Source organism: Muntiacus reevesi, chromosome 6 (assembly GCF_963930625.1).
Source record: "Muntiacus reevesi chromosome 6, mMunRee1.1, whole genome shotgun sequence".
Taxonomy (NCBI): domain Eukaryota; kingdom Metazoa; phylum Chordata; class Mammalia; order Artiodactyla; family Cervidae; genus Muntiacus; species Muntiacus reevesi.
This window is the reverse complement of record NC_089254.1, coordinates 101,499,905-101,523,826: the sequence shown is the minus strand read 5'-3', so window position 1 is coordinate 101,523,826 and position 23,922 is coordinate 101,499,905. Positions and strand designations below refer to the sequence as shown.

The window sequence follows — 23,922 nt, the reverse complement described above, 5'->3', positions numbered from 1 at the left end:
TATCAATCAGCCATAGAGTTACACGTATTCCCCATCCCGATCCCCCCTCCCACCTCCCTCCCCACCAGATTCCTCCGGGTCTTCCCAGTGCACCAGGCCCGAGTACTTGTCTCACGCATCCCACCTGGGCTGGTGGAAAGATACCATTTTCTAGAAGACCTCATTTTCAGAACCTTTAAGTAAGAAAGAAATTTTTCCCAAACTTGAAAGCAATGTACTATTTGTCATTTTTTCTTCAATTATTTCTTTAATAATACCTTTGATAACTGACTCCATACATATTGTTTGGCACTCTGTTACTTGACATTTATGTGATTATTTCTTATACCTCTGAGCTAGAGTGTTAGTTTTCTAGGAGTGCCATAACAAAGCGCCACAAACTACATGGACTCAACAACAAAAATATATTTTCTTAATGCCCCAGTGGCTAGATGTCCAAGAGCAAGGAATCAACAGGGTTAGTTTCTTCTGAAGCCTCTCCTTCGGCTTGTAATGGCAATCTATGACTTCACTTGGTTTTCCTTTCATGTATGTCTGCAGCCTAATCATCTCTTCTAAAAGAACACCAGTGGTATCATATTAGTGCCCAAGCTAATGATCTCATTTTAGCTTATTACATTTTAAATATGCAAGCTTAGTTATGGACACATCCTGACAGTTAAAACCTCAACATTTACATTATGGCGGGGGGACACAATTTAGCACATAATAACTACCCTGATTTTACCCTAATCTTTTTTTTAACAGCCACAAATCAACTTGCTTAATATTTACTTCTCAGGCTTATGATTTGATATTTCTTTTGGTTTTTGGTTGTGGCACATGACATGCAGGATCCTAGTTCCCCCTAACAGGGATCAAACCCATGCTCCCTGCAGTGAAAGTGTGGAGACTTATCTTAACTGGACAACCAAGGAAGTCCTTGATTTGATCTTTCAGATTAATTATATCTTCGAAGATAAAACTCAGCATTATATTGTCCTTGTAACTTACCCACTCAAACAGGCATCAAATACAAAGAAAACTGTTACCTAATATGGTTGTTGGGTGTGTAATTATGTACACGTGCCCTTGCCAAACCCTCCTCAAACTGATGCAATCTACTGTTTTCTTCCTGATTTAGCTATTAATGAGTTTTAAAAATACTTATTAAGTGCAAAACATCAATTTTCCAAAATATTTTTTCCTCAAAACACTTTGTTGAGAAATATAAAATTGTTAATGCAGTCAGAAGTGAATTGAATGAGTGTGCTTTTTAAGTTGGGGACTCCCTAGTAGCTCAGCTGCTAAACAATCTGCCTGCAATGCAGGGGACCCTGGTTTGATTCCTGGGTTGGGAAGATTCTGCTGGAGAAGGGATAGGCTGCCCACTCCAGTATTCTTGGGCTTCCCTTGTGGCTCAGCTGGTAAAGAATCCACCTGCAATGCGGGAGACCTGGGTTTGATCACTGAGCTGGGAAGATGCCCTGGAGAAGGGAATGGCTACCCACTCCCATATTCTGGCCTGGAGAATTCCATGGAATGTGAGTGCAAGTAAGTTTCACAGGCACACAGGCTTTCTCCCAAGGAGTAGATAGCTGAAATCTCCAACAGAGATTAGAGTTACGGGCAAATAAGAAAGTTAGGAGTTTAAAGGGTGACATTATAGAGAGGAAGTATGTGTAGAAATATATTCTAAAGATATCTGTGGAGGTTTTTGTAGGCATTGCCTAAGTCCTAACATGAAAAACCATAACTGAAATTTGTCTTAAATCTATGAGGAACAAGCCCTAAAAGGAGCAAGGTGAACAACACGCTTAATTGTCATTAGGGAGAAAAAAACAAAGCTTCACTTCATTAATCTTAATATATGATAAAATAAGCTATAGTCTATGATTTATTATTACAAATATTAAAAAGCAAGAAGACTTGATCAATAACCAAGAGATAAAAGAGCTGATAGAAGAGGTGTCAGATATACCACAGAAACTGAAGCTCAAGACTTCAAAATAACTTATATCAGAGAAAATGGGGGAAAAGATACACAAAATAGAAAAACCAATATTGCAATGAAAAATTAGAACCTACAAAAATAATCAGATATTCCTTTTTCTGTCTGCCCTCTGGGGGATGAGACTACATCTAAGAGGGTTGTACAAGCTTCCTGATGGGAGGGACTGCAGATATTCCATCTTAAGGAACAAATAATAATGTGAAATTAAGAAAACAGCATGTGGATTTAATAGCAGACTTGATCCAGTCTAGCGCAAGATCAACGAATTCAAACAAAGATCAACAGGAAACACTCAAATAAAAACATTAAAAGAAAAAAAAGAGAAAATGGAGTAGCATATGGAAGACCTATGGGAGTGTGATTTTTAGAAGCTAACCATCCTGAAGAAAATTGCCAAATAAAATGGGACAGGAGTGGCAAAAATGGTAGAGAAGGAAAACCTTGAACTCACCTCCTCCCACAGTCACAAAAAATTATTAAGTATTTATAGAGCAGCTATTAATACAAAAGATCAGAAAAGTAGCAGAGATTTTCTATAAGTAAAGATGTAAAGAAGGAACCACAGTGAGACAGGCAGAAGCGGTAGTGACACGATATAGTCAAGACTTAGATCCTCCGGTGGGTGACCCACAAATAGGAGGATAATTACAATTTCAGAGTTTCCCCTTGAAAAGCAAGGGGTCTAAGATGGACCTCAAGCTGCTCCTCAGCCTGGGATTCCTGTGCCAGGAAGAAGAGCACGAGAACATTTGGCTTTGAAGGCCAGCAGTGCTGAATTTGGGGTGAGCGATAGGGGCTGTGGGATTAAAAAAAAAAAAAGACTCCACTCTTAAAAAGCATACATGAAATCTCACCAAAGCTCTGCGGCTCAGAGTAAAAGCAGTTATTTAAATGGGACCTGGGTGAGACACACCTCAAATCTTGCGACATCTCCTGGAGAGGTACGAGGCAAATAGAACTGACTTTGGGGACACAGACCCTATAAACAACCATTTTGGGGAGCTCATTCTTATATGAGGATGCTGGTGCTGGCAAGCACCATTTTGGAATCATCCCTCTAGCTTTTAGTCCAGGGAACTGGCTCTACAGCCTGCCAGTAGCACCAGTCCTTAGATGCTCAGGGCCAAGCAGCGAGCCAGGCAGCAACACCGGGCCACTCATGAACAAGCTGACTGCCTCAAGACCCTCTGAACACACCGCCACCCTGGAGCCCAGCCTTACCCGCCAGGGGACCCAGGACCTGATCCCACATCCCAGAAAGCGGCCACTAGCCCTGGGAACCACCTCCTCCACCAGTGTGCAGGCAGCACGCCCAGGATCCCCTGGGCCACAGTGTTACACACCAGCCGGCCAATGGAAGCTCTGTGACACATGTGAGCCTACGGCCAGCTACATCAGTAACTGGCTCCACCCGGCAGCAGGGTGACACTAGATTTGGGATCCCTGGTTCCGCAGCTACCCATCCTGGAAACTGAATAGACATTTTCTAAAGAATATGTGTGAATGACCAATAGGCAAGTGAAAGGATGCTCAACACTGCTAATTATTAGAGAAATGCAAATCAAAACCACTGCGGCATTACACCATACCAGTCAGAATGGTCTTCATCAAAAATCTACAAATAAGTGATGGAGGGAATGTGGGGAAGAGAAACCCTCCTACACTGTTGGTGAGAATGTAAACTGGTGCAGTCACTATGGAGAACAGGATGGAGTTCCCTCAAAAAACTGAAAATAGAATTACCATGTGATCCAGCAATTCTCCTGATTCTGTATCTGGAAAAAAATAAAAACACAAATTTGAAAAGAAGCATTCATCCCAGTATTCATAGCAGCACTCTTTATGATAGCCAAAATAAAAAAGCAACGCAAGTACCCAAACAATGAATAAGAAGATATGGTAAGTACATGTAATGGAATATTACTCACCATAAAAAATAATAAAATTCTGTCATTTTTAGCATTATGGATAGAACTAGAGACTACTACACTTAGTCAAATAGGTTAGACAGAAAAAGACACATATTGTACGTTATCAATTACATGTGGAATATAAAAAATAATACAAACAAATATATATGCAGAACAAAAACTCACTGATACAGAAAACAAACTAGTGGTTACCAAGTGGAAAGCAAATAGAGGAGGGGCAAATTATGAATAAGGGATTAAGAGATAACAAATTACTGTATACAAAATAGATAAGCAACAGGGATATATTGTACAGCAGAATATTCTGCTATAGCAACCATTATCAAAATGATTTTTAATGAAATATAATCTGTGAAAATACTGAATCATTATGCTATACATCTGAAACTAATTAATATTGTAAACCTACTATACTTCAGTAAAAAAAGAAAAAACTAGAAGAAAATATATGCAATACTCTGATGTTCATCTTACTGATTTTTTGAATGTTGCTTCAGGCAAAGGAAGAAAAAGCAAAAATAAACAAGTGGGAATACATCAAATGAAAAATCATTTGCACAACAAAGGAAACTACCAACGAAATGAAAAGACCACATACTGAACAAGACAAAATATTTTCAAATGATCTATCTAATTATGAATTAATATTCAAAATTTACAAAAAACTCATACATCTCAACCTCAAAAAAAAAAAAGAAAAAGAAAACTACAACCTCATTAAAAAATGGCAGAGTCTGAATAGACTTTATTTCCATAGAAGACATACAGATGGTCAACAGGCACTTGAAAAGAAGCTTAACATCACTCAACAGAGAAATGCAAATCAAAAGCACAATGAGATATTGCTTCACACCTGTTAGATGACTATCATCAAAAATACAAGATATAACAAGTGTTGGTGAGGATGTAGAAAAAAGGGAATACTTGTTCACTGTTGGTGGGAATGTAAACTGGTATATCCATTGTGGAAAACAATGGGGAAACGTCTCAAAAAGTTGAAAACAGAATTACCATACAATCCAGCAATTCCAACTCTTGGTATTTATCCAAAGAAAACAGAAGCACTAGTTAGAAAAGATATATGCACCCCTATTTTCACTACAGTATTATTTATAATAACTAAGATATCCAAGTAACTTTAAGTGCCCAAAAATAGATGGATGGATAAAGAGTATGCAGTGTATATACATGATAGAATTCTACTCAGCCATAAATCTTGCCATTTTCAACAACATGGATGAACCTAGAGCTATTATGCTAAGTGAAATAAGTCATAAAAAGAAAGATAAATATTGCATGTTTTCACTAAATAACAAAATAAATGAACTAACACAACAAAACAGAAACAGGGACATAGATACAGAGAACAAATACGTCATGGCTAAAGGGAAGAGAGGTAGGGAGGAGGAAAGAAAGAGGAGAGGGAGGGAGATAAAGACATACAAACTTTCAGTTACAAAATAAGTGAGTCACAGTATGAAATATACAGTATGGGAAATATAGACAATAACTATATAATATCTTTGAATAGAGATAAATACTAGCTAAACTTATCATGGCAATCATTTGAAGATGTACAGAAATATCAAATTGCTGTGTTGTATAGCAAACGTTAACAGTGTTATAGGTCAATTATACTTCAAAAGCAATCAGACTCATAGAAGAAGAAATCAGGTTTGTTATCAACAGATAAGGGGGCAGTGGAAACTGGGAGAATTGAATAAAGGCAGTCAGAATTACAAAATCCTTACTATAAGATAAATTATAACTAGTGATATAATGTACAATATAATAAATATAATTAACACTTGTGCTCATGTGTGCTCAGTCATATCTGACTCTCTGAGACCCCAAGGACTGTAGCCCGCCAGGCTCCTCTATCCACGGAATTTTCCAGGCAAGAATACTGGAGTGGGTTAGTTATTTCCTTCTCCAGGGGATATTCCCAACCCAGGGATTAAACCTGCATCTCCTACATTTGCAGGAAGATTCTTTACTGCTGAGCTACCAGGGAGTCACATAATTAACACTACTATGATTATATAGGAAATTTGTTAAGAGAGAAATTTCTAAGAGTTCTCATCACAAGGGATTTTTCAATTTCTTTAATTTTTTATCTATATGAGATGATATTTATTAAACTTACTGTGATAAAAAATTTACTTTTTATGTAAGTCAAATCATTATGTTCTATCACTTATACAGTGTTCTATGCCAATTATATCTCAATAAAACTTGAAGAAAAATTAAAATTAAAAACCAAAATGGCAGAAAAGCAAATTTGGAGGAAATTACTTTGGAGTATTTCCCAACATGATAAAGTTATGTTTCCATGAACACAGAAAGCTCAGCAAATTGGAGGCAAGAAAGGTGGAATTAAAGTGAGAACAGCATCGAAACACGTATATTATCTATGGTGAAACAGATCACCAGCCCAGGTTGGATGCATGAGACAAGTGCTTGGGCCTGGTGCACTGTGAAGACCCAGAGGGATCGGGTAGAAAGGAAGGTGGGAGGGGGGATCGGGATGGGGAATACATGTAAATCCATGGCTGATTCATGTCAATGTATGACAAAAACCACTACAATATTGTAAAGTAATTAGCCTCAACTAATAAAAAATAAATGAAAAAAATAAAAAATAAATAAATAAATAAAGTGAGCTAAAACACTGACCTGTCTCTTGAGAAATCTTTATGCAGGTTAGGAAGTAAAAGTTAGAACTGGACATAAAAACAGACTGGTTCCAAATAGGAACAGGAGTACACCAAGGCTGTATATTGTCACCCTGCTTATTTAACTTATATGCAGAGAACATCATGAGAAATGCTGGGCTGGAAGAAGCACAAGCTGGAATCAAGATTACTGGGAGAAATATCAATAACCTCAGATATGCAGATGACACCACCCTTATGGCAGAAAGTGAAGAGGAACTAAAAAGCCTCTTAATGAAAGTGAAAGAGGAGAATGAAAAAGTTGGCTTAAAGCTCAACATTCAGAAAACTAAGATCATGGCATCTGGTTCCATCACTTCGTGGCAAATAGATGGGGAAACAGTGGGAAAAGTGACAGATTTTATTTTTTCTTGATCCAAAATCACTGCAGATGGTGATTGCAGCCATGAGATTAAAGGACGCTTACTCCTTGGAAGGAAAGTTATGACCAACCTAGATAGCATGTTAAATAGCAGAGACATTACTTTCCCAACAAAGGTCCATCTAGTCAAGGCTATGGTTTTTCCAGTGGTCATGTATGGATGTGAGAGTTGGACTATAAAGAAAGCTGAGCACCGAAGAATTGATGCTTTTGAACTGTGGTGTTGGAGAAGACTCTTGAGAGTCCCTTGGACTGCAAGGAGATCCAACCAGTCCATCCTAAAGGAGATCAGTCCTGGGTGTTCATTGGAAGGAGTGATGCTGAAGCTGAAACTCCAGTACTTTCCACCTGATGCGAAGAGTTGACTCATTGGAAAAGACCCTGATGCTGGGAGGGAATGGGGGCAGGAGGAGAAGGGGACCACAGAGGATGAGATGGCTGGATGGCATCACCGACTCGATGGACATGAGTTTGAGTAAACTCCGGGAGTTGGTGATGGACAGGGAGGCCTGGCGTGCTACAATTCATGGGGTCGCAAAGAGTCGGACACGACTGAGTGACTGAACTGAACTAAACTGAAAACATTACAATATTCTGAAAACCAAACAGAAAATATTTTCAAATCAGGGAAAATATTTATACCTATTATCATCACAAAGCATTTCTTTCATATGGAAAAACAATTTTTTTTTGTTTAGTGTTTCTTGCCATAAACTGACAATAAACACTTAATTTTTTCCTTCTACACTGTATCCACCAGATTTAGTTCTATCTATTATTTATTACTTGGATATATTTCTCAGTAAATATAGGCAAGTTCAGACTCTCAAAGATTTCCTTTCATTAACCATTCATTCACCCTTTCTCTGTTCCAGATATAGATCCAACTATTCATTTTGTCTAAGTTAATAGTAAGTTACATAAAAGCATCAGTCTACCAAGTTGCCCTGCTTTAGAGTAGGAGAGTAACTTGTAAGCCTTGCTCCTCTGATTCAGTTCAGTTCAGTCGTTCAGTTCTGTCTAACTCTTTGTGACCCCAAGGACTGCAGCACGCCAATTCTCGGAGTTTACTCAAACTCATGTCCATAGTATTGGTGATGCCATCCAACCATCTCATCCTCTGTCATCCCCTTCTCCTCCTGCCCCCATTCCCTCCCAGCATCAGGGTCTTTTCAAATGAGTCAGCTCTTCGCATCAGGTGGCCAAAGTATTGAAGTTTCAGCTTCAGCATCAGTCCTTCCAATCAATATTCAGGACTGACTTCCTTTAGGATGGACTGGTTGGATCTCCTTGCAGTCCAAGGGACTCTCAAGAGTCTTCTCGAACACCACAGTTCAAAAGCATCAATTCTTCAGCACTCAGCTTTCTTTATAATCCAACTCTCACACCCATACATGACTACTGGAAAAACCACAGCCTTGACTAGATGGAACTGTGTTGGCAAAGTAATGTCTTTGCTTTTTAATATGCTGTCTAGGTTGGTCATAACATTTCTTCCAAGGAGCAAGTGTCTTTTAATTTCATGGCTGCAGTCACCATCTGCAGTGATTTTGGAGCCCCCCAAAATAAAGTCTGTCACTGTTTCCATTGTTTCCCCATTTATTTGCCATGAAGTGATGGGACCAGATGCCATGATCTTAGTTTTCTGAATGTTGAGTTTTAAGCCAACTTTTTCACTTTCCTCTTTCACTTTCATCAAGAGGCTCTTTAGTTCTTCTTCACTGTCTGCAATAAGGGTGGTGTCATCTGCATATCTGAGGTTATTGATATTTCTCCTTGATTCCAGCTTGTACTTCATCCAGCCCAGGATTTCTAATGATGTACTCTGCATACAAGTTAAATAAGCAGGGTGACAATATACAGCCTTGATGTACTCCCTTCCTGATTTGGAACCAGTCTGTTGTTCTGAAAATCTATGGACGGAGGTTCGTGACATTGTACAGGAGGCAGTGGTCAAGAACATCCCCAAGAAAAAGAAATGCAAAAAGACACAATGGTTGTCTGAGGAGGCCTTAAAAATAGCTGAGAAAAGAAGAGAAGCTGAAGGCAAAGGAGAAAAGGAAAGATATACCTATTTGAAAGCAGAGTTCCAAAGAATAGCAAGGAGAGATATGAAAGCCTTCTTCAGTGATCAGTGGAAAGAAATAGAGGAAAACAATAGAATGGGAAAGACTAGAGATGTCTTCAAGAAAATTAAAGATACCAAGGGAACATTTCATGCAAAGATGGGCACAATAAAGGACAGAAATGATATGGACCTCTGATTACTGCTTTCAATATTCACTGTTAATTCTTGCCTCAGGGTGAACCACAAGAGATTTAAAACAACTCCACTCTTACTCCCTCAAAATACAAATGAACACTCTGAACTGAAAATAAAAAACTCTTCAGCATTAAAAAAGAAATTGATGAATGGCATTTAATTAGAATAAAAGACTTCTGTGGTGTTGAAGAAAACTCTTGAGAGTCCATTGGACTGCAAGGAGATCCAACCAGTCCATCTTAAAGGAGATCAGTCCTGAGTGTTCATTGGAAGGACTGATGTTGAAGCTGAAACTCCAACACTTTGGTCACCTGATGTGAAGACCTGACTCATCTTAAAAGATCCTGATGCTGGAAAAGATTGAAGGCTGGAGAAGAAGGGGACAACAGAGGATAAGATGGTTGGATGGCAAACCAACACAATGGATATAAGTTTGAGTAAACTGCGGGAGTTGATGATGGACAGGGGGGTCTGGCATGCTGCAGTCCATGGGTCGCAAAGAGTCGGACATGACTGAGTGACTGAACTGAACTGAAAGACTTCTGCTCTGTTAAAGAAAAAAAAAAAAAAACACTGGTAAAATATGAAAAGATAAGCAACACACAGGCTGGGGAGAAAATCTTTGCATGTGTATGACAAAAGGACTTGATACTAAAAAATAAAAAAAGGACATTTACAACACAAGAAGAAGGTGGCTCAGTGGGTAAAAAAATCTACCTGCAAAGCAGGAGACACAGGAGATGCAGTTTTGATTGCTCGGTTTGGAAGACCCCCTGGAGGAGGAACTAGCAACCCACTCCAGTATGCTCGCCTGGAGAATCCCATGGACAAAGGAGCCTGGTGGGCTGCAGTCCATGGGGGTCACAAAGAGTCAGACACGACTTAGCGACTAAGCACACACACAAAAGGAAAACAAACAAGCCAGTTAAAAAATGGGCAAAAAACTCTGACAGACGCCTGTTCAAAGAAGATACACAAAGAGCAAAGAAGCACATGAAAAGAATGTCCACATCTGTGTGATCAGAGAAATGAACATTAAAACAACAGTGAGACATCAGCGTACACCTAGTAGAATGGCTAAAATCCTGACCTTTGACAACACCAAACACTGATTTGGATGTGGATCAACAGAAAGTTTCATATACCGCTGAGGGGAATTCATTTTCATTCACTGCAAAATGGTGCAGCCACCTTGAAAAGACGGTTTGAAAACGTCTTAAAAAAATACTCTACTATATGAGCTACAAATTGCACTACTAGGCATTTATCCAAAGGATTTGAAAACTTATGTCCACATAAAAAACATGAACAGTAATATTTAAAGCAGCTTTATTTGTAATTGTCTAAACTTAGAAGCAATCCAGATGTCCTTTGGTTGGTAAAGGATAAACTGTGGTGCATACAGACTATAGAACAGTATTCTGCACTAGAAAGAAATGAACTAGCATGTAAACAAAAAACAAAAAACTGAAAAACGAAAAACTTAAGTGCACACCACTGAAGTCAATGTGAAAATACTATATACTGTATGATCCCAATATTCTGAAAAGCCAAAACTATGGAGGCAATCAAGATATCAGTGGTTGCCAGGGACTAGTAGTGAGAGAGGAAGAGGGGACTCTCAGGACAGTGAAACTACTCGGTATGAAAATATAATTGTGGATGCACGTAATTATACACTCATCCAGTACACAGAATATACAACAGCACAAATGAATCCTCATGGAAGCTGTGAAATTTGGGTGATAATGATGTATCAGGACAGCTTTATGAATGATAACAAATGCACGACTCTGTAGGGGGATGTTTATAATGGGAGAGGTGATGTATGTATGGAGACCAGGGGGTATTGGGGGTATCTCTGTACCTTTCACTCAATTTTGCTTTGATTCTAAAGTTACTTTAAAAATATAGTTTATTACATAAAAATGAGTAAAGGATGTAAAGAAACACCTTGTCAAAGATATGCAGATGGTAAAGAAGCACTTGTAAAGAAACTCAACATCGAATATCAACAGGAAATTTCATGTTAAAACAAGAATGAAATTCCAGTGCAGATAGGTCAGAACTGTGAAAATCCAAAGTATCTCAGGATATCCATAAAAAACTGGGTGCTGGCTGTTTCTCGGTGGTCCCAACAAGGAATCCAAACTGCCATTCGCATCAGTGCTCTGAGCCACAGGCAAGACAACTATCAAACCCTCACACTATTCCCTGAAAAGCTAAAGCAGTCTGCATAGTCCATTCTTCTCTTTCCCTCTTGAGGAAGGGCTGGGAATGGGAATTTTCTCCTGATCCTGATACCCTGGGACAGAGAAGAAAAGCAGTTGCTGCTGCTGCTAAGCCACTTCAGCTGTGTCCGACTCTGTGCAACCCCATGGACGGCAGCCCACCGGCTCCCCGTCCCTGTGATTCTCCAGGCAAGAGCACTGGAGTGGGCTGCCATTTCCTTCTCCAATAGAAAAGCAGTTATGGACGGTCAAATGCCATAAGTTTCCCTAAAAGCTTCACTGCATATCTTCTTGACTTTGTGCTAGTCTGGGGTGCTGCAAACTCCTGTGTGATGTCTGGTGTTCCATGAAGGCAATTAGATCTTTATTATGTCATCTCCATGGAGGAAGGGAGTTGGGGGTTCCTATTGTACCTTCTTGCTGATTTTACTTTGTAGAATCCTCATCTTAAGTCACGTATTTTGATTGGAAATTTTCTTGACTGTTAAAAGAAATATTTACTACACCATAATTCTGCCCTATGTCACACTGATCTATTTTTCTGCAATACTTTGTGGAAGGCAGCCTTTACTTGAGCATTCCGTACACTGTAGACAAGGGGATTCAGTAATGGGTTGAAGAAGGTGTAAAACAGGAAAAGGATTTTCTGCTGTTCCTCTCGATGACTGCTGTCAGGGGACAAGTACACCATAATGGCTATGCCAAAGTAGAACCCAACCACACAGAAGTGGGAGGAGCAGGTGGAGAAGGCTTTCTTGCGGCCCTCCTTTGACTGGATCTTCAGGATGGCCCTGAGGATACGCACGTAGGAGACCAGCACCAGGGAAAGAGGCCCAACTAAGATAAACACGCCATCGGCAAAGAGGAACATTTCATTGATCCAGGTTTCACCACAGGTCACTTTGAGTACAGAGCTAATTTCACAGAAGAAATGGTTCACCTTCTGGGGCCCACAGAAGGGCAGCCGTAGAAACAGACTTACTTGGACTATGGCCAGGGAAAATCCACACGCCCAGCAAGCGATGGCCAGGAATGTGCACACCCTCCAGTTCATCATGACTGTGTACTGCAGGGGGTGGCAGATGGCCACAAACCGGTCATAGGACATCACCACCAAAGTCAGGCACTCGACAGAAGCAAAGGCCAAATAGGAAACCATCTGCATAGTGCACGAGAAATAGGAGATGGTTTTCTTGTGTTTCACTAGGTTTTCCAGCATATTGGGCAAATGGCTGGAAGCATAGGCAACGTCAGTGATGGCCAGATGAGACAGGAAGTAGTACATGGGGGTGTGCAGTCTGGGGTCAAGCGAGATGAGTCCCAAGATCATGCCATTTGCCAGCAGGTTGAAGGTATATAACAGGATGAAGATAACAAAGAGGAGCAACTCCATGTCTTCACTGAGCTGGAAGCCAAGCAGGATGAATTCTGCGATCCATGACTGGTTGCCCTCCATCCCCAAAGGCAGCCTCTAAGGGACTGAAGTGTGATGGGAAGGTCAGAGCTGGACAGCAACGAAAATCAGAGTTACTCATGGGAAGGAAATTCAAAAGAAGTTTGTGTGCTTGTCCCTACTTCAATGAGAGTTCTCCAAAATGTTTCTCAGCATGTTTGTTTTTCTTACTTTATAGTGAAGTTATCAAAATTTAGGATAAATATTGGAAATATAAACAATATTAGTATACACACTTTACCAATTTTTTCATGTTTGCTTTATCATTTCTCTCCCTCTCTCTCATTAATATTCTCTGAACCATATAATAATTAAGTGCACCAAAAAGCCAGTTTATCTCCAAACTGTTTGATTTTTTTAAGAGCGAGAATCATGAGATAATAACATGATTCACTATTTTAGGTATAGCATTTCAGCCCCGCTGGTCCAAGATTGAAGTCCAATGTCACATTTAACATTTTACCTCCTCTAATCTGAAAGTTAATCAATTTTCTTTCCTTGACATTGATATTTTTGAAGAGTATGAGTTCTTATTTTGTATAATATCTCTCACTTGGGTTTTTCCATAGATTTCCCATGTTTTATTTAATATTATAAATTTCTGGTAGGAAAAAATGTAACCTTGTTAATATTAAAACATTTCATGAATACACAAATAATGTTAAGTAATCCCAATATAGGTGATGCTACTGTGTATTACTTGGTTAAGGTGGTATCTCCAAGTTAATTCCATTATATTCTTAAAGAGATGAGAATACCAGACCACCTGACCTGCCTCCTGAGAAATCTGTATGCAGGTCAGGAAGCAAAAGTTAGAACTGGACATGGAACAAACAACTGGTTCCAAATCGGGAAAGGAGCACGTTAAGGCTGTATATTGTCACCCTGCTTATTTAACTTACATGCAGAGTACATCATGAGAAATGCTGGACTGGATGAAGCACAAACTAGAATTAAGATTACTGGAAGAAATACCAATAACCTCAACTACGCAGATGACACCACCCTTATGGCAGAAAGCGAAGAATTTAAGAACCTCTTGATGAAAGTGAAAGGGGAGAGTGAAAAAGTTGGCTTAAAACTAAACATTCAGAAAACTAAGATCATGGCATCTGGTCCCATCACTTCAAGGCAAATAGATGGGAAAACAATGGAAACAGTGATAGACTTTATTTGGGGGGGGGGGGGCTCCAAAATCACTGCAGATGATGACTATAGCCATGAAATTAAAAGACACTTGCTCCTTGGATGAAAAGTCATGACTAACCTAGACAGCATATTAAAAAGCAGAGAGATTACTTTGTCAACAATATGGATGTGAGAGTTGGATTATAAAAAAAGCTGAGCACCAAAGAATTGATGCTTTTGATCTGTGGCGTTGGAGAAGACTCTTGAGAGTCCCTTGGACTGCAAAGAGATCCAACCAGTTCATCCTAAAGGAAATCAGTCCTGAATATTCATGGAAGGTGAATATTCATTGGAAGGTGATACTGAAGCTGAAGCTCCGATAGCGTGGCCACCTGATGCAAAGAACCAACTCCCTGATCCTGGGAAAGATTGAAGGTGGGAGGAGAAAGGGATGAAAGAGGATGAGATTGTTAGATGGCATCACCCACTCAATGCACATGAGTTTGAGTAAATTCTGGGAGTTGGTGATAGACAGGGAGGCCTGGTGTGCTGCAGTCCATGGGATAGCAAAGAATCAGACACGACTGAGCGACTGAACTGTACTAAATTCATAATTTTAAGTACTTTGTTCCTTCCAGCTTAAATTACTCTGTACTTATCTTGCAGATTTTTTACTTCAGTTTTGAATCAAGTTATTTCACTAAAAACATTCAGTTTCTCCATAATTGAAAAAGACACACGCACCCCAGTGTTCACCACAGAACTATTTACAATAGCTAGGACATGAAAACAACCTGTTCATTAACAGATGAATGGATAAATAAGCGGTGGTATGAATATATACATACAATGGAACATTATTCAGTCATGAAAAGGAGTACATTGGAATCAGTTCTAATGAGGTGGATGAATTTAAGAGTCTATTATACAGAGTGAAGCAATTCAGAAAGAGAAAAACAAACATTGTATATTAGTGCATATATGCAGAATCTAGAAAAATGGTACTCACGAACTTATTTGCGGGACAGCAAAAGAGATGCAGACATGAAGAACAGACTTGTGGACAGAGTGGGGGGAAGGAGGGGGCAGGACAGTTTGAGAGAGTAGCACTGAGGCTTATACACTACCGTACATAAAATTTGCTGTATGATGCAGGGAGCTTAAATACAGTTCTATGCGACAACTTAGATGGGTAAGATGAAAGTTCAAGAGGGAAGGGACATGTGTATACCTATGGCTGATTCGTGGTGATATATGGCAGAGACCAAGACAATATGTAAGCTAATTATCCTCCAACTAAAACTTCTAAAAAGAGGGGAAAAAATAAAGTACATCTATATGAGTAAAAAATAAATTTGGTTTATTATTGAGGAATCATGTTTTTAAATCAGCATCTGAATTTATTGGCTATTAAGTTATTAACATTTTTATCAGGATTGTTGCCAAATTTCTAATATTCTCATTCAACAGAAACCATATACAATTTGGGACAGTACCTAAGTTGTTAACTGAATAATGAATTCTCAGCTTCACTTGTCTAATCCTAACTCACGTTTACTGACTTCTTTTGGAGAACATCACTAATTTAACACTATTAAAGAAAATGATATAAATATTATATGGAAGTTTACCTTTTAGGCAAAAGTATATTTAGAATTAAAATTATTTATACTTTTTGGTTTTCTTTGTATTTAGATAATGATAGGCTCTTAGAAATTTTAGAATTACAAATTAAAATTTCAATGGTCTGATTCATTCTGTGAACAAATTAGCATTTACCTCATAGGAAATTTTGACATCAAGTTTTCCTAAGTCTTAGTAAAACATGACATTCCATAAAAAGCTTAAGGGATAATACGTGTGTGAAAACTATGGCCAAAAGTGATCATTGCTAATAACTTGTACATATAGTTTTGCACTATTCACTGTATCTATGTTTTTAAAAATATAATTAAATTATATAAACAGTTTTATTTCTCTCACTTAAATCATGCCAGGTACATTTTCCATATCAAAATGTTTTGATGCAATATACTTTAAACATTTGCATACTATTTTACTGCATACAAATATTTTAATTGATTTAATACATTACCTTCTAACCAGGTTATATGTAATGCCATTGATTCAATTTTATACATTTTTGCATATACATTTTATTATTTTCTTATTGCATATTCATGGACATGGGAGTTCTCAGACTTCTATCATATTTCTACCTATATCCATCACCATCATCATCATTTATAAAAAGCAAACAAGTCAAAAAAATCAAAACATATCAGCACTAGAAGAAACCATTCCATGAGAAAAGATCCTAATTTAACAATCATAACTGTAACCTCAAGTTCACCTTTCCTGTGAAGTTGTTCCACTTCAACTTTTCTACTTTCATCATGTTGATTCTCACATTTTAATACGATTTAGCCAAACCTGGTATAAAATACATTTCTTGAGGTTCATTCTACAGGCATTTTCTCCTTAAGACATCTTTTTACATATATGGTTTTAATTAACCCTAAGATATGAATTTTTTATTTTGCTTCTAATCTATAGTTTCTTCTTAATCTCACTTTGGGGCTCAAAGAGGTACGCCTGTTTCCTAGATGAATGACAAGAAGGAATGACTTGTCATTTATTTAAGACCTACACCATACATTATACAGAGATATCTTTACCAACATCGTTATTACAGGTTAAACAACAGTATTATATAATTAACATCATAATTTTCCATTACAAAATGTTGCAAACTATGATGTGACTTTTATCACTCAAGGCCAAAGCCTGGTTTCTAAAAAACTAACATATTCCTCGATAATATGAGAAAAATATCTAAAGATAGATGATACATATAGTTTTAATTCCTATGCTTGGACTTTATATCATGGAAGGAATTAGTAATTAAGATATTCTGAAAATTATTTTATATCCTTGTGAAGAATATCAGGTTTAGTTATCCTCAGATGAAGACATCCATTTCTGAAGAGACATTCTGGAAGCAAATCAGGGTAAGCTAAATTGGTACAGGTACCAGTTTCCTTGCTACAAAAGGAAAAATAACAGATCTTTATCAAATGGCTAGAGGGTTTCTCCCAGTCGCTTACTAACACCTCCCTACTGAGCAGAAAAGATAGGAGCTCCAGGGTTCTCACTTCCCTAGCAGGAGGACATATCTAGGATATAGAAGGAACAGATGGTTCTCAGCCAAGGAAGAAATGAACGACAGTGAAGGACAAGTCACATAACAGCTCTGGCTTCATCACATGTAAGGAGAGGCAAACGCTCTAGATGATCGTATGTCCCTTTTACTTTGATACTACGATTCAGGGACATTGAGTTTCTCCAATTTCTGCCCACATGTGGGACATCAGCGAGGGGCTCTGACTAGGAGGAGTGAGAAACCTACCTTTAGACAGCGTGGGTATCAGAGGTGACTCTGAGACCCCAGCACAAAGCAAGAAAGGGGTCTTCAAAAGGGTGTTTTTTTTTTCTTTTTCCTAAACCTGATGATTCTGCCAGCCTTCTCCCCTGCTTTTCTTTAACCATTAATCAATGTGTAAGTAAGGATTTATATAACTGGGAGCTGCTACTATTTCTGGTGTTTTTCTCAATTTGGGCTGAAATGTAGAGGAAAACTCACAGAGATGGGGAATGGCTGGAGCTCAGTCACCTGCTCTCTGGAGTGAGTGCAGTGATGGTTGAGACCTAGACACCTTTTCTGTCCTGATGGAGAAGAACTCAGGGTCCTCAGGAGCCTCTGGATGTGAGGGTTTTTAGAGTCTGATCACTTAAAACCAGCCCATTCCCCAGAGGCATTCCCCAGAGTCCAGGGAGCAAATCACTAAGCGTCTTCTCACCATTCTGTCTTCCCTACAGTGCAGAGCAAAACCTAGCCCTCCCCTCTAGGCCCTTCGGCTTGTGGTCAGTATGCATGTGTGTGAGTGAGTGATGAGTGCATGAGTGTGTGTGTGTGTGTGTGTGTCTGTGTGTGTGTGTGTGTGTGCGCGCGCGCGCGCGCCCGCTTATGCTGAGAAGTAGGAACTATGTTAGAACTGCAGGTTGTCCTTCATCAAGAGGATGTTGATATAGGAATTTAATAGATCTCAGCCTTACATTATGAATCAGGTACCACAGTACAGTCCCCAAGGATATGTATGTATTGTGTACTTTTTCTTGAAACTGCTCCTCTCCATATCCTACTTTTGGTAAGTTGCATGATGTAATAAACGTTACCCCATGGAGCTTGTTAAGCCAACCCCTCCAAGGACTGTATTTTCCTTCAGGAGTACAGTTTTGCTAAAAAGTGTTAATATGAAAATGTCTGTTAATTCCCATTGCAAATACTACTTTTTAGTTGGAAAAAAATGGAGATTGAATCCAGCCCCTCAGTGCTTTCCTGACTTCTTTTGGTTTCAAGATACTTCCCAAGTATTTGTCCACTTTCTAAAACATTTTCCCCTACATACATATCCTATATTTAGAGAATCCATTGTAATCTCTCTGCTTTAAACATTTAGATGTTAAACTTGGTGATGGATGGCTTTGTCAGATCTAGAGAAAGCATGCAATCATAATGCCTGAGATCCCTTCAAATTCATGAGTATTCACATTAATTTGGTTCTTACTGCTATGCTGCTGCTACTGCTAAGTCGCTTCAGTGGTGTCCGACTCTGTGCGACCCCGTAGACGGCAGCCCACCAGCCTCCCCCGTCCCTGGAATTCTCAAGGCAAGAACACCGGAGTGGGTTGCCATTTCTTCTATAAATCATACTAAATTTCCCTAGTTTTCTCTCCCAGATGAAAATGCCCTATTTTCTCACTCTTTAAATCTCCCACCTATTCTCTCACTCACAGTTTCAGCAACTGTATGATAGTAGCTGAGAACATAAAAGAAATCACATGACAGTGTTCACAATCTCTACATCACATTCACACTTTGCTGCTGTTCAGTCGCTAAGTCATGTCCAGCGCTCTGTGACACCATGGACTGAAGCATGCCGACTTCCTTGTCCTTGGCTATTTCTCAGAGGTTGCTCAAACTCACGTCCATTGAGTCAGTGATACTATTCAACGATCTCATCCTCTGCCACCCACTTCTCCTTTTGCCTTCAATTTTTCCCAGTATCAGGGTCTTTTCCAATTAGCTGACTCTTTGCATCAGGTGGCCAAAGCACTGGCGCTCTCACAGTTACTAAATCTATGCATTTATCCCAAGAGCTCTGCTGTTATTATTGAGTCACTAGTTTGTGCTTAACAAAGGCCAGCCTTTCACTTATGTGAGGAATCCCATGCAATTGGCTATCATCAAGAAGATAAGAGATAACAAGTGCTAGAGAGGATGTGGGGGAAAGAAAGGAAACCTTTGTATACTCATGGTGGGAATGCAAGTTGGTTCAACCATTATGAAAAATCATATGGAGGTTCCTTAAGGAATTAAAAATAGAACTATGATATGATCCAGCAATTCCTTTTCTGGTTATAATACCAAAGGAGATGAAAACAGGATTTCAAAAAGACACACGCACCCCCATGTTTACTGCAGCATTTTTCTCCATAGCCAAGACAGGGAGACAACATAAGTGCTCATCAGTGGATAAATGGATAAAGAAGATGTCATATATATACATAATGGAATATTATTCAGCCGTGAAAAAGGAGAACATTCTGCCATTTGCAACAGCATGAGTGGACCACGAGCATATTATGCTAAGATAAACCAGACCAAGACAGACAAGTATGGTATCACTGACATGAGGGATTCTTGACAAGACAGACTTGATGAGAAGAGAGTAAAATGGGGGTTACCAGGGGATTTGGGCGAGAGGATAGGATCAATGTTGTTTAGGGTACAAATTTAACAGTGAGTAGTAAATCAGCCTTAGAGACCTAATGGACAGTATAGTTAATACAGACAACAACATTGTATTATAATCAAACTTGGTAAGCTACTAGAATTTAATTACTCCAACCACTATAAAAAAAAGGATAATTATGTATTGTGAAAGAGGTGCTAATTATTGTTACAGTGACAATCACATTACAACATATAAATATAATAAATGAACACTGTACACCTTAAATTTACAAAATGCTCTATGTCAAGTGTATTTCAATTTAAAATATAATGATTGTTGTTTGGCAGAAACCAGCACACTGTAAAGCAGTTATCCTCCAATTAAACAAATAAATACGATGAAAGGCAAATTATTTTAGAAAATTATAGCAAGTAATACAACCTCAAACAAAGAAGCTTATGAAAATAAATCACTAATCAGAGTTGGAAGAGCTTTTAATCTCATTTACTCCACCCTTTATTTAAAAAGCTTCTGTTTCAGTTCCTATTGCATGTATAATATTATGCAAAGTAATATCAAGGGTTGTAAAACTTTAGAAACAGTGTTTCTATTTTTGAAATTAATAATCCAGCTAGGGAATATTTTCTAGATATTACTATAATAACATTTTACATTAAAAATAAACTCTTGATATTTGCATTTTCTTTTTTCTCTCCTCAGGATGCTTAGTAATTTCAATGAAAAAAAGTTGCTTTCTATAGGACAGTAGATATGTTTTATTGTTTGAAGGACTATTGATAAGTAATATACATCAAGCTGCCTCCTTCACAACTGATAAGCATTAACTATAATGTCCATCAAAACGGTGAATTAGAATTGCAGATATACAACACCATATTAGCCTTGACAGCTGTTCAAATTCTATTTTTATTCCTCCTCCCAAACTCCTAACACTTTCCTATTGATAAGTCCTTTTCCTCATTTATAACATATATTATGATTACTTCTTCATTCATTCAGCCATTTTTTCATACCTGTGATCATTCAAAAATATTTAGTAAGACTTTACTATAGGCCAAGCACTTGTGATTACTTATTCAAACACTAAAGATACAGATCAACTGATTAGGATAACAGACAGAAATATTGTTTTCTAAGAATATTTACAAATTCTTTAAGTTTTAAAAAATGTAAATCATTTATGTGAATATTTGAACTATTGAAGTTGCACCTAATAATGTATAAGGGATATTAAGCATTCTATATCATGACTAAATATTGCATATGCAAAACAACATGGTAATGTGGCTAGCTTTGTTCTCACTGCCCTTGAAGATGAGTATGATCATACTCAAACACATTTATTGACAGGACATTGTGTGTTTATGCTTAGGTTCAGTTTAAGGTTTATGGATATTTTAAAAGGAAAAGGAAGTGGAGAGAGAATAAGGGAGGGAGAAATAGAGATGATAGAGAGGAAACACAGGGAGAAAATAAGAGAAGATACAGCGCCCCTCCCTTCAGTTCCTCACCGTGACGTCACAATTCCTGCAGGGGGAGTAGGGGTGTGTAGGGATGAGTCTGGGGGTGGGGTGGTGTGAGGTATGTACCACAGGAAGGGGGAGGCTGAGTGCTGGGTAGCTACAGAGAGGTTGGAACCAAAAGGACTTCTGAGAAGTTGAAGGAATTTAGGTGATTGTTGTCAAAGGCAGAACTAAGTCTGAGACACAATTTTTGAAAGTGTGAGCTTCCCTGGTGGCTGAGACAGTTAAGAATCTGTCTGCAGTGCAGGAGACCCGGGGTTTTAATTGTAGACTTTCGGCCAAAATCCATCTGCTGTTACCTTTATGTCAGTAGAGGTACAGTAGCAAGGACAGTAAGTTTCTACAGTCAAAAGAGGAAACACGGAGACAAGTCTCTGATTGGCAAACATTCTACCATGGCAGGAATTTTTTTTTGAAGTGGAAAAGTCTTTCTAATTGCTCTTTAAGGACATTTGGCCATCCCTGGTTGGCTACCAGGGGGCAAGGGAGCATGTTAAAGATGCTCAAAGGGAGAAGTTAGTTAAGTCGCTCAGTGGTGTCTGACTCTTTGAGACCCCGTGGACTGTAGCCCACCAGCTCCTCCGTCCATGGGATTCTCTAGGCAAGAATACTGGAGTGGGTTGCCATTTCCTTCTCCAGGGGATCTTCCTGACCCAGGGATTGAACCCAGGTCTCCTGCATTGCAGGCAGAGGCTTTAACCTCTGAGCCACCAGGGAAGCCCCAAAGGGAGAAGGGTTGCCAGTATTACAGAGAAGTATTTTCTGTATTCCATTTCTTGAAACAAGTGGGTGGTTTAGGTGGTTTGGGGTGGGGGGCTGTCCTGATGGGGCTGGTGGCAGCTACGGTGGGCACCTGGCATGGAAAGCAACAGGAATGAAGGGATAATGAATAAATAAGGAGTATTGCTATTTAAACACTGAGCAGACCATCCTAGTGAAAGATCATGAGAAATGAAACTTGTGCTACCAGAAGATGAAATGTAAATGCCTATAATTAGAATTTGGATTTGACGGACCAGAACTAACTTTGGCTACGTATCATTTACAGGGTTTTGAAAAGAAATGTGAATTAAAAAAAAAAATTTAAAGAAGGTTATGTGAGAGACTTATAATAGAGATCAACTGCCTTATAAATGAGTCACTTCTAGCATAGAGATGTTACTTTGAAAAAAATGTTGGTCTTGATAATTCACAAGTTCTTTGTGAAAGTTGCTCAGCTGTGTCTGACTCTTTGCAGCGTCATGGACTATATAGTCCATGGAATTCTCCAGGCCAGAATACTGGAGTGGGTAGACTATCCCTTCTTCAGGGGATCTTCCCAACCCAGGGAACAAACCCAGGTCTCCCACATTGCAGGTGGATTCTTTATCAGCTGAGCCACAAGGGAAGCCCAAGAATATTGGAGTGGGTAGCCTATCCCTTCTCCAGCAGATCTTCCCAACCCAGGAATCGAACTGGGGTCTACCTGCATTGCAGGCAGATTCTTTACCAACACCGCCATCGGGGACGCCCTCATGTTCTTTGTGGGGAGGGCGGGGTGGTGGGGGGAACTTCCAAGCATTTAAGCCTTTGAGGAAAACACACATGTACACACACACACACACACACACACACACAATTTCTGAGTACCAGAGATGGAGGGGAAATTCTGACCATCACACGCACACACAATTTCTGAGTACCAGAGATGGAGGGGAAATTCTGACCAACACACACACACACACACACACACACACACACACACACAATTTCTGAGTACCAGAGATGGAGGGGAAATTCTGACCAACACACACACACACACACACACACACACACACACACACACACACACACACACACACAATTTCTGAGTACCAGAGATGGAGGGGAAATTCTGACCAACACACACACACACACACACACACACACACACACACAATTTCTGAGTACCAGAGATGGAGGGGAAATTCTGACCAACACACACACACACACACACACACACACACACACACACACAATTTCTGAGTACCAGAGATGGAGGGGAAATTCTGACCATCATAATTAGTGGAAAATACAAAGCTACCTCCAGGAGTGAAGAGTTTGTACAGATTAAGAAAAATACTTAAGCATTATATGTTATCCATAGGAGCCCGGTTTTTAAGAAATTTTATCCAGATTCATTGAGTCAACTAGTCAAAAACAACTACCCAAGAAAAAGACATTAGAAAAGAAATAGTTTCTTCTACAGTTAAGGATGTGGAGTTTATTTACAAGGTGAATCAGTGAAATTTAATTTTTTTTTTAACTTCTTGAATAAGCAGAGACTTTAACCAAATATTTTGGATTTGTGTTCTATTCACCAGGTAAGAGGCACAAGTTACCAAAGTTACTATCAATGCATCCCATTTCCCTCCAAGACAAATTCAAACCACAACTCTTAGCAAAGTTTTAAAAAACAAACACCTTGTGTCACATGAAATAACCACTGTTCCCTTTTTTTCAGGCA

At 38.9% G+C, this 23,922-nt stretch overlaps 1 protein-coding gene across 1 annotated transcript; it reads right to left on the bottom strand.

Annotated features, from left to right (window-relative positions):
* Nucleotides 1-12,037: 12,037 nt before the first annotated feature.
* On the bottom strand, nt 12,038-12,970 carry LOC136170976 (olfactory receptor 2A12-like). The gene has a single exon (XM_065939662.1). It carries the CDS (start codon nt 12,968-12,970, stop codon nt 12,038-12,040), a length of 933 nt encoding a protein of 310 aa, XP_065795734.1.
* Between the last annotated feature and the right edge of the window lie 10,952 nt (nt 12,971-23,922).